Below are 16,442 nucleotides of genomic sequence, written 5' to 3'. Positions count from 1 at the left end.
ACTAAGCTAGGGTGTTCTGCCCCCTGGGCTGCTCCGCAGCCCCAGCCCCGGCTCGCGCCTCTTCACCCAAAAAAAAGTTGAAAATATTTCCCCTGAAAGTTCAAAATTGTTGATAAGCTGGCAACGGTTTTTTCCAATGTAAAAAATCCTTCATCTCAAGGTTTCCATTTATAGTTTTTCTTTGTTTATAGTTGACGTTTAATTTTCTTTGCTTAAATTCACTTTCGGGTCATTCCATGTCAACTCAACTAACGTTTTTGGGTCATATCCTTCGATTTTGCTCAAATTTTTTTTACAATATCTACACACCCAGTAAGTAAGAAAGCCGCAATCAGTTTGGTACCAGCCTTCTCAGGGGGCGGGTGGGGGGCTTCGGGCTTCCATTATTTTCACATTGTCTCGAGGTACTCAACTTCAGCAGCCCATTCCTCCAAAACTATGATACTTTGATCAAAACTGATTTCACAGTTCAAAAAGGCATTCAATTTTGAACTTAGTTTTTTGAAATTTTCAAAAGTTGAAAGTTGAACTTTCAATTTGAAAGTTCAGATTTCAAAATGGCGCTGTAAGTGGGAGCTACCATTTAAAATTTTGAAAAAATTTCCATGGATGCACATTTTGATACTTTTTTGAAATATTTAGGTTTCGAGATGGCACTCATTGACGGTGGGGGAGCACCCCCACCCCAATTTTGGATGAAACTTTCAAAAAAAAATCTGAGGCATGTGATATATTGAATTGTATGTTTTCGGCGACGCTGAACACGAATATGACATCAGATTTTTGATTGGACCCCATCCACGGCCCCCAGAACCTCCTCAAAGGGGGTAAAAGTTCAAAAAAGCGTTTTGTTCGTGTGACTCATGGAATAGTATGTTTTTGGTGACGCTGAACACGAATATGACGTCAAATTTGTGATTGGACCCCATCCACGGCCCCCAGAGCCTTCCCAAGGTGGTGACCTCCCAAAAAAATTGTTACATTCATGTGACACATGAAATAGTATGTTTTCGATATCGCTGAACACGAATATTGCCTTCTAACGTGTTGCGCCGTTTATGACACGATGTAGGCAACACAGACCCACGCGTCTAAAGGTACCTTACCTCTAATACTTTGCCTAATTTTATTGCTCGAGGGTAACAAGGGTGATTAAAATTGGCACATTTCGTAACCAGATATTAGGTACGTAAACTGTTTCGCAGATGTGTAACTTGAGGTGAAATGAAGTTATGTAGGAGCAATTTATAAGATGTTTCTGGAAGATAACTTGATCAACGTTTAGGTAGGTAATCATTTTGACAGCATTTCGCCCATTAGAAAGGTATTCGTGTTAATTACGTAGAATTTTGTAGGTAGTTAAAATGGAAGGAATCATTTATCTACTGTTGAAAGATGGTTTATGGGCAGCTGTTTAAAAAATAGGTACCAAATTGTCAATAATCATAACTTCATGAGTGTAAATTATTAATTTTTCGACTCTGCCAGTTTCAGAAGGAGAAGGGGGGCTCTGGATGGGAGAGAGCATCGTTAGAGCAAGGTTACAAAAATCACGTCACATTAAATCAATTCAAGACCATAAATCATCAGTAAATAAATATGAATAAAGGATAATCGCGAACAATTCATCTCATTTGCTTTACATACTAGCTAACCTAACACTTGCTCATAAATTCAACGTTGACTGAGCAGGTAATTGCGTAGGTATTTTTTTTAATAAAAGAAAACTTGTCCACTCAGTCCCTATACTCGATTTCACTCGGTCAACGTTCATCAAGTTAATCGTGAGAAACTTATATGAAAATGTATGCGAAAATTTTATTGTGTTTTTGCGTTTTCCTAATCGAATGGGTGATGTATCCAGTTCACAGTGTAACTCTTGAAGACTACCATAATTTCCAAGGGTGAGTAAAAAACCACGAGATTTTGCGAGAAAAATAAGATGAACCAATCAGGAATTTTCAAATAGTGGGTACCTAAAAGTGACACTATTTTTATTGATTTTTTCAGTAAAGATCTTTCATCGATGAATGACGCTGATCTGGCTAATATTTGTAAAAAAGCAGCAGCGAAGACAAACCGTGCAGGATCAGATTACAAAGCAATCATCTTCGGGGGCAAAGACGGATGTGATCTTGTTTTTGGAACTGAATCTGAGTATGAAAAATTAGTTCGGTGTTCAGGTAGCGAGCGGTAATGTATTTTTTATCGGCAAAGGGCAAACAAAATACGGCGTTTTTGAGTATAAATGCGATACTGACGGTGATAATGTTGCATATTGTGATTGTGATCCTGTGGGTAATATAGCCGGTGCTTTGTAATTGCTTGCATTTATTTTTCATTTTAATATAAATGGGGGGGGGGGAGAGGGAGGTTCATAATTCTTACAAGATTGAAGTTAGATGTCTCAATTTAAATCATAATGTTTATTCTTCTTCAAACACACATATCAAAAAATATCACAAAGTACATATGTGACCCGCTCTGACAAAACCGACCGTTTCGACAAAAAAAACGTGTCCAAAATAATGATGTTTAAAATGAGTTTTAAGGGTTGAAAGATCAGATTTTTGAGAAAAAAACATTTTTTGAAATTTTGTCGAAATGGTCGGTTTTGTCAGAGCGGGTCACATATGTACATAAAAAATGGTAAATCAAAAACGAGCAGGATGCAATCATACGTCCGTTACATAACATAACGAAGTAAAAACATAAGTTCCTGAGAGAACCGAAACTCATCTCAATTACCTAACCCACATCTCGACCCCACCTCCACTTTCTTCCTCTACTGAGAGTTATCTTTATGTACTGTAATAGGTAGGATCCCAATCATACCCATTTTACCACAAGGGACAATTCTATAATTATTAAGAAATTTTCAAACTATCACAATAATACATAGAATAACAAATCAAATACATATTAGATTACCCACAGACTAGCTGCTATCATGGTCACAACAAAATGGTTTGAAAGTTTCTCACTCTAAATCTGCTGCCCTGCATATTTGCAAACGAAAATGCTTCAAAAAAATAAATCTACTCAAGAAACTTTCACACACTTCTTATGGTTCTGATCGTCATACCTTACTCAAACTCTACCGCACACTTATCAGACCAGTTTTAGATTATGGATGCTCTGTCCATACTTATGCCCTTGATAGTCACCTCCGCAGGCTAAATACTATTCAAAATACAGCTGTACAAATTTCTACTGGAGCCTTTAGAACTACCCCCACTATAAGCCTTCTTAATGATGCTTCTGAATGTCCACTTGACATACGTAGACAGTATATTTCCACATCAACCTACTTGAACATAAAATCAAACCCAGATTTCAACTTGAAGTTGGAATATATGATTCCTATGCATTCACTATCTGTAAAATTCCAATCTTTTCTACAACAAGTAGAAGAAAATAACATCAAAATACACCATTTGCTGGTAAACCCTACCCCACCTTGGCAATCTTTTAACCCTATCATTGACCTATCTTTGACAGAATTTGATAAAAATCTCACCAACCCCATCATACTTAAAAGACATTTTCTTCTCCTTCTTGACAAGTATAAAGAACACAGTCACATATATTATACTGATGGCTCAAAAACCAAACAATTCACTGGATGTGCTATCATTCATGGCAATACCTCTATTCCCATTGCTCTCCCCTCCCTTTGCACCATTCTCACTGCTGAATTATATGCACTTAAATCTGCAATAACATATTCCCTTGATTTTTCATTAAATAAAGTTAGAGTTTTTACTGACTCACTATCAGCTCTTTTATCAATAAAAAACTATAGATCAAAATATTCACATCCTATATCACTTGGAATTATAGAACTCCTGCAACTCTTCCAAAACAGTACACCCATACTATGCTGGATACCTTCACACTCCCAGATTAATGGTAATGAGTTGACTGATGAAATAGCTAAGCAAGCACACCTGCACCTCCCCCTTTCCAACATCCCAATCCCTTCATCAGACCTAAAGCTCCATTCAAAAACTTTAATGCATGAAGTGTTTCAATCTTCATGGTCTCTAATCCCAAGCTCAAATAAACTAAAAAGAATAAAAAACGCTACATCTTTATGGAAAACTTCTGAACAACTTCAGCGTAGATCTGAGGTTCTTCTCACCAGACTCAGAACTGGTCACTCTCTTCTTACTCACCAATTCATATTCCTTAAACAGCCTCCACCATCATGCCCACAATGCAACAGCCCCTTAAACATAGCTCATCTACTAATAGACTGTCCTTCCTACCAAAATGAACGCTCCAGACTTCTAAATGCCAACCAACTTCAAGTCCTCCTTTCTGATGACCCCACTCACATAGACAATGTCATCAAATTTCTTTACTCTACTAAATTAGATAAAAAAATTTAAAACTTAAAACTTAAAAACCCAGGTAGCCCATTTCTTTATATTGATTGTAACTTTATTTGTAGATATGTATATGTTGTGTACAAAGTCCGAAATTGTACAATTTGGGGTTGGTACAGCCAATTTTGTACCATCTCCGAAGTGTTCAGACCAAGCGTGAGTATTACTTTTTCATCCGGCTTGGTTTGTACCATGCCCAGAGGGTCCGGACCAAGTGTTTGACTTGGTACAATATTGTGTTGTGCAAAGTCCGAAATATAGTTTTATAATGAATGAATTCGAATTTTACATCCCTTTATTCCATAAATATTGAACCAAATAAAAGGAAATTTAAAGGCGACTTTAAAATACACCATCAGCAAAATTCTAAAATTTGGTTTTTACTCTCTATTTTTAACTTCTCGAGTCGTTTGGTAGTGGTTTTGAACAGGGCTGTATTTACGCACAGGCAACTTAAGCAGCTTATTTAGAGTAAAATTAAAATTTAGCATAAACCCTGATTAGCCAATGATCTTTATGACATTTTTGATTGATTTTTTCAAAACCATTTTGTATTAGTTCAAATCCAAAATTTTAATTTTTTTAAAAAATTACTGGAGAAATCAGCTATTAACTCAGAAAATTGATAATATGGTTCAAACCAAATTCCAGCCTTTCACGACAATTGAGTAAAATTTTGACTTTGAAAAATCCATAAAAAATGTTCAAATGAGTACAGTACGAGAATTTCTCGACTCGAGAAGTTGAAAATAGAGAGTAAAAACTAAATTTCAGCATTTTAGTTAGTACCTCAATTTGATCTTTTTATTTTTTTTCTTGAGAAGTGAGCATAGCAATATTTGAATATTTAAAAATTCCCCATAAAATCAATAAATGAATTTCAGCACCTGAAAATTTTGCTGATGGTGTATTTTAAAGTCTCCTTTAAATTTCCTTTTATTTAGTTCAATATTTATGGAATAAAGGGATGTAAAATTTGAATTCATTCATTATAAAACTATATTTCGGACTTTGCACAACACAATTGTACCAAGTCGAATACATTGTCCGGACCCTCCGGGCATGGTACAAACCAAGTCCGATGAAAAAGTAATACTCACGCTTGGTCCGGACACTTCGGAGATATGGTACAAAATTGACTGTACCAACCCCGAATTGTACAATTTCGGACTTGGTACACAACATATATACCCTAATCATAAGTTTGTCTTAATATAGGGCCACTAGCCTAAGTTTCTGTAAATGGCTCTTAATAAATAAATAAATAAATAAATAAATAACAAGATTGGTTATTTTACTTATTTATTTTTCTAGTTTTTTTGTTTGAAAATTAGTTCCAAAATTCAAATGCAAAATTATAAATTTTTCAATGTCTTGATACTTTGTACCTACTTTGTATTTTTATTTCTTATAGTTGAAAATTATTCCCAAATTCAGGTAAGTTATTTCAAGATATTTTAATTTAATTTGTTTTTGCTAGTGTTAAGTAACGAGTGTACTGGTCACTTTTAAATAAATAAATAAATAAATAAATAAATAAATAAATAAATAAATTTTACGTTAAAATTTGTATATTCGATTTTTGTACTGTGTAATTATTTAGTTCATGCGTATAATATCATTCTCTAGAGAGGAGGTGGACCTAACTGCTTCGTGCTCTCCATTTGCCAGCGTTGTGAAAACAAAATCATTTCATTTTCGTTTTTCGTCTTCGTTTTCTGTTATACAAAAATTACATTTTCGTTATATTACGTTTCGTTTGCTTATTTAGAAAAACGTTTTTTGTGTTTTTCTTTTCTTTTTTAGTTGCACCAGTTCCAGTCATTTAAAGATTAATTTTGGCAAAAAAAAAAAAGCATAGAGAAATGAAAAACCCATGTAATATTGTACTTAAAAACTATTAAAATACCAAACAAATTCAAAAACAATGAACAAATCATTAAAAAAGTAAAACTGACTATACCTTACACAAGGTATATCTAACAGATTCTTTCTTGAAAAAAATAAATAAATACGAATCCAACACCGGTGGTAACTTCTGCAGCAACCTTGGCCGAATCACCGTCACATATCATAAAGATCAAACCCAGGTAGATAAATCATTTTTCGTCAAAATACCCCATACTTCGTCCCTCCACAAATACAACACAAAATACGCCATAGAACAACGCGAATACCTCATGTACATGAAGATCATTCCAGAAATCCAGAAAACAAATGATTAAGGTGCATCGGGGAAGTCAGAACGTTTTTTCACAATTTCAACTTTGATCAGCTGTTACTCTCCTACTAATGAACCAATATGGCTGAAATTTGGTATGTAGGTTCCCATAAGGGTTCTTAACCTATGGTAAAAATTTCAGCGCGATTGTCACAGTAGCTTTTGGACAATGGAATAAAATGTAACTTGTTCTGACTTACCCCACTTTGGGGTAAGTCAGAGGTGACATTAGGATTTGAACCTGAGCGATACGCAATATGTCGAATAATATGTTTTCGAGGTCGTAGAATCCGAATCTGGAGGTTATTTTTTTGTAGGAGTGGGGGGGGGGGTGTGAGGCGTGGGAGGGGAAATTTTGAATTTTTCCTACATTATTGTGTAATATGTCGAATAATATGTTTTCGAGGTCGTATAATTCGAATCTGGGGTTATTTTTTGCTGGGGTAGGAGGCGAGGCGAAAGGAGAGGAGAAATTTCAAATTTTGCCTATAATATTGTGTAACATGTTGATTGATATGTGTTCAAGGTCGCAGAATTCGAATCTTGAGCTAGTTTTTAGGGTCGTCGAGTGCTATTCAAGTATCACCGTTTGGGGAGGGGGGTTGTGGCCTACTGTGCCCCGTGGAAGTTGGAACAGTAATGAAATGAGCTAACTAATGATTATTTGAAATACCTTCCGCTCAAAAACACGGATGTGTATGAAAATGGCGATTTGTAGCTCCATACTGGCATTTTGGCTGTCTTTGTGGTAACTTCAGAAAAACAATTCATCTGTCAATTTATTGTAGAGTACAAAAATGTACATATTTGTAAAAAATTGAAAAACTCATGCAAGGAGAAAAAATAATTATCTTCTGAGAAAACAAAACAAAAAATCCCCATGACATAGTAACACCACTCCAAAATACACATCTGACATCATCCTGCAGAAAAGAACACATGATATTGCCTGATTGTATAGCATTTTTTTTTCAAAACATCTTCTGAATTCTGATTTTATATAAAAAACTGTCAACTTTGAATATCAGTGGTATAAGAAAACATTGAGATAAGGTAAACCCGGGTAAGATCAAAGATGGCCATGTTTTGCCAAAACGCTCTGGAGTCAACAGGAATTGTCCGATTCTACTTTTTAGTGTGCGTAGCACACTATTGGTTTCGCTTTGAGAAATGAAATTTTATTGGAACTGAATGTTCTCTTAAGCTATCCAACCGTTTTTTGTACCTATTGGACACCATTTGAGAATCATTAAGGCGGAGGGAATAGATTAATTTTCATTCAATTCGGATGGGTAATTGCTGAGTAATTGCAATTTTAGTTCATTATTTTAATGCATTAAATCCTAAAAAAGGGAAAAGGGGACTTGTAGAACACCTGCCGCTCATTGTACCCTGCTATACCCCCAGTCTATTCCATCACCAGCTGTGTTTCATTGTACCCTGTTACACCCCCAGTCTGTTAGCTGTAAATTCCAAGTGGGCGTGGTTTGGTGGGGCGTTTACCAAACAAATATATTATTTTAATGCCCTAACCCTCGTAGCAAAGTTGTGGCTGAGTGGTTAGGGCATGTAGGTAGGAATAGGAAATTTAGGGACCCTGGTTCGAATCCCCGTGAGGTAAGTAGGTAGGTGACGGATTTTTCGTAGGAAAATTGGATAGGTAAATGCTTTGGAGTTACTATGGGGCAAAAATAATGCTGAAACTGAGTTATGAATTATGATATCATTTGCTAACTAAAAATTCATTTCATTAATTTTTTGTCTACCTATAACCATAAGTATAAAGTAAGAATTACTTGACATGAATAATTTTCAACTTTTTACTTATAATTTAAAAATTACTTCAAAATGAGAAATTAAACTGATTTTTGTACAATTGAAACATGTAATTTTTATTATCATGATTTAGTAAAAATTATTAAAACAAAATGATTTTTACTATTGGTACCTATAGCAAAATTTATTAAAATGATAAGTTTTACTATACGATTACAGTAAAAATTATTGAATGGGATCTGGTACTTAATTGTGAGTATTTAGTTAAATTTTTTTGTAAAAATTACCCATATTTTTTTCGTGTAATAGGCAATGCAAATTCTTAACATAGGTATTTTATAAGATTTAATTCTTAATTTAGAATAAAAAGCAAGTTCTGAAAATTGGTTTGAAAATTTATAAATTTGAAGACAATGGAAATTCTAAAAAAAATAATATGAAAATTTGTATTTAGAGACCCTGAGAATTCCAAAAATTGATTAAAAGTTCTGTAAGTTGCAGATAATGTGAACTCGAAAATTATATGAAATAAGTATTGTAATATTTATGAAGAAGATGAGAATTCTGAAAAATTGGAGGCAATGTGGATTCCAAAAATTGAGTAAACGTTTTACAATTTGTGGACAATATGAACTTGAAAATTGAATTTGAAATTTTTTAATTTAAAGACAATAAGAATTCTGAAAAATTATTCAAAATTTGACTATTTAGAGGCAATGTGAATTCTAAAAATTGATTGCAAATTTCCTAACTCAGCAGCAATGCAAAATTCTGAAAATTTATTGAAAACTTTATGAAATTGTAATTCGGGAAATCGATTTGAAATTTTGTAAATTTTAAAACAATGCAAACTATGAAAAACAACTAGAAATTTCTTAATTTAGAAGCAATACAAGCTTATAAATTATTCTGAAATACCTATTGTAATTTGGAAAATATGAAAACACTGAAAAACAATTATTATTTTGAAGCAGTGAGAGTTTCAAAAATTCTCATCACTGTGACATGGTTGATTCACTTATGCACTACCTAGATGTAATAACGGTTAGGGTGGTTGCGGGTTAGATGCCGGTGCGGGTTAGATGCCGGTGAGGTCACCAATCACTCCCTATCAACTCTTTCTGAAAACTGATTAGCACAGATTATACCTTAAGGTGAACATAGTTTGTGTTAAAGTTTTGATCTGTGACGGTTATTGTTAACCTGGTTTGATATGTGAATGAAAAAATTTATGTAGCTAAAACCAGTGATACTTTTTTCACGTAATTTTTGAAACGCATTTTTTCTCCAGAAAAAGTGTTTCAAAACTGCATGTAAGTATCTCACGCATAAGTATATACCTTGAACTAACGTACTCAAGCAAATTTACAAAAATTTGTTTCAATTCTGGTATGAAAATTGACCTTGCAATCTGACCCATCATTTCGGGATAGATGCCGGTTTTTGTGAGCGGGATAGATGCCCATAGTAATTAAATGGGAGTGAGGAAGGTGAAATTTTTTTTTGTTAATACTGCGGCAAAAAGTCCAAAAATGATGGTTTTTTAAATATTTTCAACTGGCGTGGTCAATTTTTGGAATTACATTCATTTTTAACACATATTGTCAATTCTCAAAAACACCTTTTTCATTTTTTTATTAATTAAACTTCCATTGTGAATTTTTGATGTTCATTTTATTTATTGTGCATGAAATAAAAGAATTTCATCGAATTCAATCTTCCAGGAGCCTTTTTTGGGGGGGTTTTGGGTAGTGGCATCTATCCCTCACCAAATCGGCATCTAACCCGCACTGGGGGGATAGATGCCAGTAGGTGCGGGTTAGATGCCGGTCAAAAAGTGACCTTGTTTTTTTTTCAAATTGCAAAAAAACTACTGGATAAAAAAAATTACGCTTTTAGTATAATATAGAGGAATAATTGCTCTACCGATTCGCGCAAATTTGAAATCATTTCGATGAAAATTATGGCAGTGAGGCTCGAAAAACCGCGACACACCGGCATCTAACCCCCGACTATGGGCATCTAACCCGCAACCACCCTATAGCTGTAGAAAAGGCAGCTAGCTACGCACACTTTGCAGCTAAGCTTTGCTTAGCTGTCTAGTTTTTTTTAAAAAATATACCTATGTTATCCATCTACAACTACCATTAATTGAAAAGTGGTTTGGTGAACTTGTTCATGTACAAAAAAAAAAAAATTCAAAAAGTTGATTATTAGGCTCTCAAAAAAGTACCCTGGAAAGATGGCTAACCAACCAAGGGTAAAATGGCCACCCCATAAAAAGTGATTAAAAATGCAAATAAATGAACAAAATCAAGTTTCGAGGGCTTTTATTATATTTAAATTTAATAAAAACTTCAGAAACTTGCATTTTGTTAATTTGTTTGCAATTGTAATCATTTTTATAGCAAGGTGGCCATTTTACTCTAAATGGGGTACATGATTCCAACTATTTATCATAATCTATCTTATTTTTATAGGATTTTTCTTTTTTATAGCTATAAAATAACACAGACACGTGTATTATGATCAAAGGGACATGTACTAGATCAATTAATTCATTTTCAGCGTGAATTTAACAGGTAAAGCATATGGCCATCTTTTCCGAATTTCACGTTCATGTATTTCCTATTTTAGTGACTCTCTGCAGTCTTGAAATAACTGAAGCTTTACATAAAAATGAAGCTGAGAGTTCTAGGTTTCAAATGATGTCCAAAGTTTTTGCTTCCCTCTTCGCTAAATACGTTTTGGCAACAATAATAAAAATCCGAAATTCTTCTTTTGGCAAAAGAATAGCCTTGAATTTATCAACACTTCTCACACACACACAAACAAAGTACTGAAAACATTTTTTATGCCTGGTAAGTTCCTTTGTTATGGGGAATAAAATATATTTTTTACAGCGCGATCTACCGTTGCATCATCTTACCCTGTTGGCCATCTTACCCGGGTTTACCTTAAATAAAAACCAAATTTGGAATTTTTTACTTTCCTCATTCTACTAAAAAACCAGCTCCAGATTCGAATTCTACAACCTCGAAAACATCAATTGACCTATTACACCATAATATAAGCAACATTTTGAAATCCCCCACCCATCCGAACCTACGACTCACCTTCCACTTTCACCACAAAAAATGACTCCGGATTCGAATTCTACGACCTCGAAAACAAATTATTCGACATATTACACAATAATGTAGGAAAAAGTTGAAATATTCCCTCTCCCCACGCCTCACCCCGCCCCCCACTCCTACAAAAAACTCTAAATTTGGATTCTATGACCTTGAAAACATATTATTCGACATATTACACAATAATGAATAATGTGTGAAAAATTGAAAAATTTGAAATTGTCTCCTCCCCACGCCTCACCCCCCACTCCTAAAAAAAAATAACTGCAGATTCGGATTCTATGACCTCGAAAACATATCAATCGACATATTACACAATAATGTAGGAAAAATTTGGAATTGTCCCCTCCCCACGCGTCACCCCTAACTCCTACAAAAAAAGTAACTCCAGATTCGGATTCTACCACCTCGAAAACATATCATTCTACATATTACACATCGATGAAGTCGAATCCTAATTATAAATGTTCACTTTTCTGACTTACCCCATAGCACTAATTTAGGGGGTAAGTCAGAAAAAGCGATATGAATAATGAATAATTGAAAATTAAAAACAATTGAATACTTGGGGTTTTACATTATTGTTTTAGGAATACTTTCATCTATAATATCACTTTTACTGATCATTTCTTCTGAGGTAAAAATTAAAAAACAGTTTGAAAAACACTGGTTACAATTTAAAATTAAATTCAAAACAGCAACTAAAAAAGAACCAATCAAAAGGGGGTAGTACCCTCAAGTTACCCCTGGGTAGCGCTTCGGCAGATATAAGCCTCTAAGAGCTAGAGCAGTTTTTCTGACTTACCCCGAATTCTGACTTCCCCCAGTGCACCTTACATCTTCGCTCCACAATTTTATTACTCCGATGAAAATTTCTCATTGATTATCGAAGATTTAACCAGTTCAGGGTTCAAATCAGCCGATCCCATTGAGAAACTAGATTTCCAACAGTGTCAACTCGTATTTAAAAGCTTAGCTAAACTTCACGCTCATTCGGTGAAATTACACAAGACGTCCAAGTTACCCGATATTTTCCATAAAGATACGTTTTTCTTATCGCAAGATCCGACTTCTAGTCATCTAATCCCTGTATTTGCCAAAGCTTTCGATTGCTTTCTACGGACCTTTGACCCGACCCTGATCCAGAAATATAGCAAGAAATTGTACAACTTTCGGACCAATATGTTGAAAATAATCGCCTCCGAAGTACGAGGAAATGACAAAAGTTTCAAAGTATTGAATCACGGTGATATCTGGTCTAATAATATCATGTTCAAGTACGATAAATACGGATCTACGGAACAACTCAGACTGATCGATTTCCAGCTCTGTCGCCGGGCTAGTCCCGCCTTCGATATTATTCACTTCGCAACAACCACGATGAAATTTCAAGTATTCGATAAGTATTTCGATCTGCTACTGGAAATATATTTGGAAACTTTGAACAATACGTTGAAGTATTTCAAGTGCCCCACGTATCGAATGGAAGATCTCAAGAAAGATATCGATAATATCAGCGGATTCACTATGTTGGGGTTTACTGTGCTGACACCTGTTATAATGGCTGAACCTGATGATCCGGTTGATTTGGCCAGTATTTTGGAGAATCCTTTGTTCGAATATAAAGCTTTGGAGAAAGCTTACCGGAGACGTTGTTATCAGGATTTTGCTCGACAATGGTTCATGTATTTTGTTAAAAAAGGTGAGTAAAATATTTTCACCAATAATGATCTATTTTAAAGTTGATTGGCACTTAAAATTTGTCTCATATCGTGATTGCTTTTTTTTCAGGGGTGCTGACGAGTAATTAACTATCGTAAGACTAGAACTTGAGCGAAATTCTGCTCGAAGATGGGAATTTCCGATACTATCACGATTATTATTCAATTTATCGGATAAATAGGAATCAGGAGCCTACCTACTAATTTACCTAGTTCTTGTAATGTTCCTAAAAGATAATTTGTTGTTTTTATTTGGGTACCTATTACCTAGTCACTCGTACTATGTAAAATATGAATACTTAATGCGAATAATGAATCATAAATTGTACTTTGGTGTAGTTTTCAAATTACATAGACACCTACAATTACAATATTTCGAAATTCTTGCGTGATTTGTTCTTATTCTCTAAAAAATTCATTAATCAATACGTAGGTATTGAAAACTAAACCTTGGTGTTATAGAGCATCCTTTTTAAATTTTTTTCAAAGAATTTTAGCCCAACAGATCACCAAAAAAAGCAACCAGGGGGTTATCAAACAAGAGAAAAATTGAAAATTAGTCTTTTATACAGCTAAACATCATCATCATATTTATTTACTGTATCAGTACACAAAGTACTATCACAAACTACAAACTTACGTCATATTTTATAATAGGTCTTGAATTAGTTTAGGTTTTAATCTTCTGTTTATTGTTGGTAAAAGAATATCACGTAAATTTGACAATTTTGACATATTACAATATGTATTCATACTTAAAATTAGAGCATGAGTGTACAGATCTGTTACATTTACTACCACTCTTACAAGCTGTGGTAAGTAAATTAACCAAATTCATTCAAAATGATAAATAATTCTAACCATTATTCTCTTAAAATCCTCAACTGGAATGCAAATGGTGTTAAAAACCATGATCTTGAATTAAGGAGCTTCCTATCCATACATGATATAGATATAGCATGTATATCAGAAACACACTTAACAACTAATGATAATTTCAAGATTCAAGGCTTCAAAACTTATCTAAAAAATCGTAATAGCATGAAAGCATCTGGAGGGGTTGCTATCTTAATTAAAAATGAAATTAAACACAACGCCATATTAATACCCACTCTACAAAATCTAGAAACCGTAGGTATTCAACTTGAAAATTCCCACTTAAATCTTATAGCAGCTTATAAAGAACCTCGCAAAAAATTACTATTCTCAGATCTTCAAAAAATTAGTGAAGTTGATAAGAAACCTCTAATCATCTGCGGAGACCTAAATTGCAAAAACATCATTTGGGGTTGTAACAAAACAAATGGGAATGGTAAAAAGCTGCTAGATATTTGTAGTAATTTAGCCTTACAAATAGAAAGCCCTAATAACCCTACTTTCTTACCAACTTCAGATATCTTGGACATTGTCCTTTATAAAAATACTAAACCAACTTCTCAAACTGTCTTGAATGAATTGAAGAGCTCTATTCCAAAGTGGGTTAAGTCAAATTTAAAAAAAATTGAGTTAGCACCACCATCTAATAGTTCAGAGAGGTACTTACAAAACATAGGTATCAGAACTTTCATACCTACCTCATATCAGTGTTGCCAGCACTTTAAAAATTCACATTTTTCCAAAGTGGGTTAAGTCAAATTACTTTTGGTTTCCAAAATGGGTTAAGTCAACACTGCGTGAGATTCAGCTAATTCGGATTCAACCCTCATTGATGTGCAATACGTCGAATAATACATTTTCGAGGTCGTAAAATTCGAATCTGCACTTATTTTTTTTGTAGGGGTGGGGGGTGAGGCGTGGGGAGCGGGAAAATTTGAAATGTTGCTTATATTATCGTGTAATATATCGATTAATATGTTTTCGAGGTCGTAGAGTTCGAATATGGAGTTATTTTTTTGGTAGGGGTGGGGGGTGAGGCGCGGGGAGGAAGGAATTTCAAATTTTGCTTATATTATTGTGTAATATGTCGATTGATATGTTTTCGAGGTCGTAGAATTCGAATCTGCACTTACTTTTTTTGTAGGGGTAGGGGGTGAGGCGTGGGGAGCAAGAAAATTTCAAATTTTGCTTATATTATTGTGTAATATATCGATTAATATGTTTTCGAGGTCGTAGCGTTCGAATATGGAGTTATTTTTTTGGTAGGGATTAAAAGTGAGGCGTGGAGAGGTGAAAAATTCCAAATTTTGCTCATTGTAAGCAATGGGGCAATTTCGGGCAAAAAATCGCTAAAACATAATTGAAAAAAACTATGACACATGTCGATTTTATTCACGCTATATTTTGAAAATTATCAATTAACCGTACGTTTCGGCACTCTCGTTGCCTTCTTCAGCGGTAGAAACAAGACTGAATGTATAACACAATTACGCAAGTACAGAACATAGATGAAACGCATGTTCTGTACTTGCGTAATTGTGTTATACATTCAGTCTTGTTTCTACCGCTGAAGAAGGCAACGAGAGTGCCGAAACGTACGGTTAATTGATAATTTTCAAAATATAGCGTGAATAAAATCGACATGTGTCATAGTTTTTTTCAATATTTCGCCTTGTCACGCGTAATAATTCTACTCCTTTTACTAAAACATAATATACACTACTCCTAAATACACATCACTATGCAGAAGAGAACACACGATATTGCGCGATTATATGAGTTTTGTTCCAAAATGTGTTCTGATTTTGTGTAAAAAACTGCAAACTTTAAAAATCAGTGGTATAAGAAAACATCAAAAAGTAAATTTGGAATTTTTCACTCCCCCACGCCTCACCCCCCCCCACCCCTACAAACAAAATAATTGCAGATTCAAGTTCTACGACTTCGAAAACATATCAATCGACATATTACACAATAATATAAGCAAAATTTGAAATTCCTCCCTCCCCGCGCCTCACCCTCCACCCCTACTAAAAAAATAACTCCATATTCGAACTCTACGACCTCGAAAACATATTAATCGATATATTACATGATAATATGAGCAACATTTCAAATTTTCCCGCTCCCCACGCCTCACCCCCCACCCCTACAAAAAAAATAAGTGAAGATTCGAATTCTACGACCTCGAAAATGTATTATTCAACGTATTGCACATCAATGAGGGTTGAAACCGAATTATCGCCGTTTTTGGGGGTCTGTGGCCCACTGTGCGCGGCGATTCTTATTTCCAAAGTGGGTTAAGTCATTGATGTTTCAACTT

General features: G+C 34.5%; 1 protein-coding gene and 1 long non-coding RNA gene across 2 annotated transcripts; both read left to right on the top strand.

The window, feature by feature from the left end:
* Nucleotides 1-631: 631 nt before the first annotated feature.
* On the top strand, nucleotides 632-5,676 carry LOC135847423 (uncharacterized). The gene is made up of 2 exons (XR_010559168.1): nucleotides 632-1,904; nucleotides 2,011-5,676. It is a non-coding gene; the product is annotated as an uncharacterized LOC135847423 (long non-coding RNA).
* Nucleotides 5,677-6,693: 1,017 nt separating this feature from the next.
* On the top strand, nucleotides 6,694-13,247 carry LOC135848414 (uncharacterized). The gene is made up of 2 exons (XM_065368317.1): nucleotides 6,694-6,707; nucleotides 12,350-13,247. Exons 1-2 carry the CDS (start codon nucleotides 6,694-6,696, stop codon nucleotides 13,230-13,232), a joined length of 897 nt encoding a protein of 298 aa, XP_065224389.1. The 3' UTR covers nucleotides 13,233-13,247.
* The last annotated feature ends 3,195 nt before the right edge of the window (nucleotides 13,248-16,442 follow it).

This window comes from Planococcus citri, chromosome 5, assembly GCF_950023065.1.
Source record: "Planococcus citri chromosome 5, ihPlaCitr1.1, whole genome shotgun sequence".
Classification (NCBI taxonomy): Eukaryota; Metazoa; Arthropoda; class Insecta; order Hemiptera; family Pseudococcidae; genus Planococcus; species Planococcus citri.
This window is presented reverse-complemented; position numbering and strand designations above follow the sequence as displayed.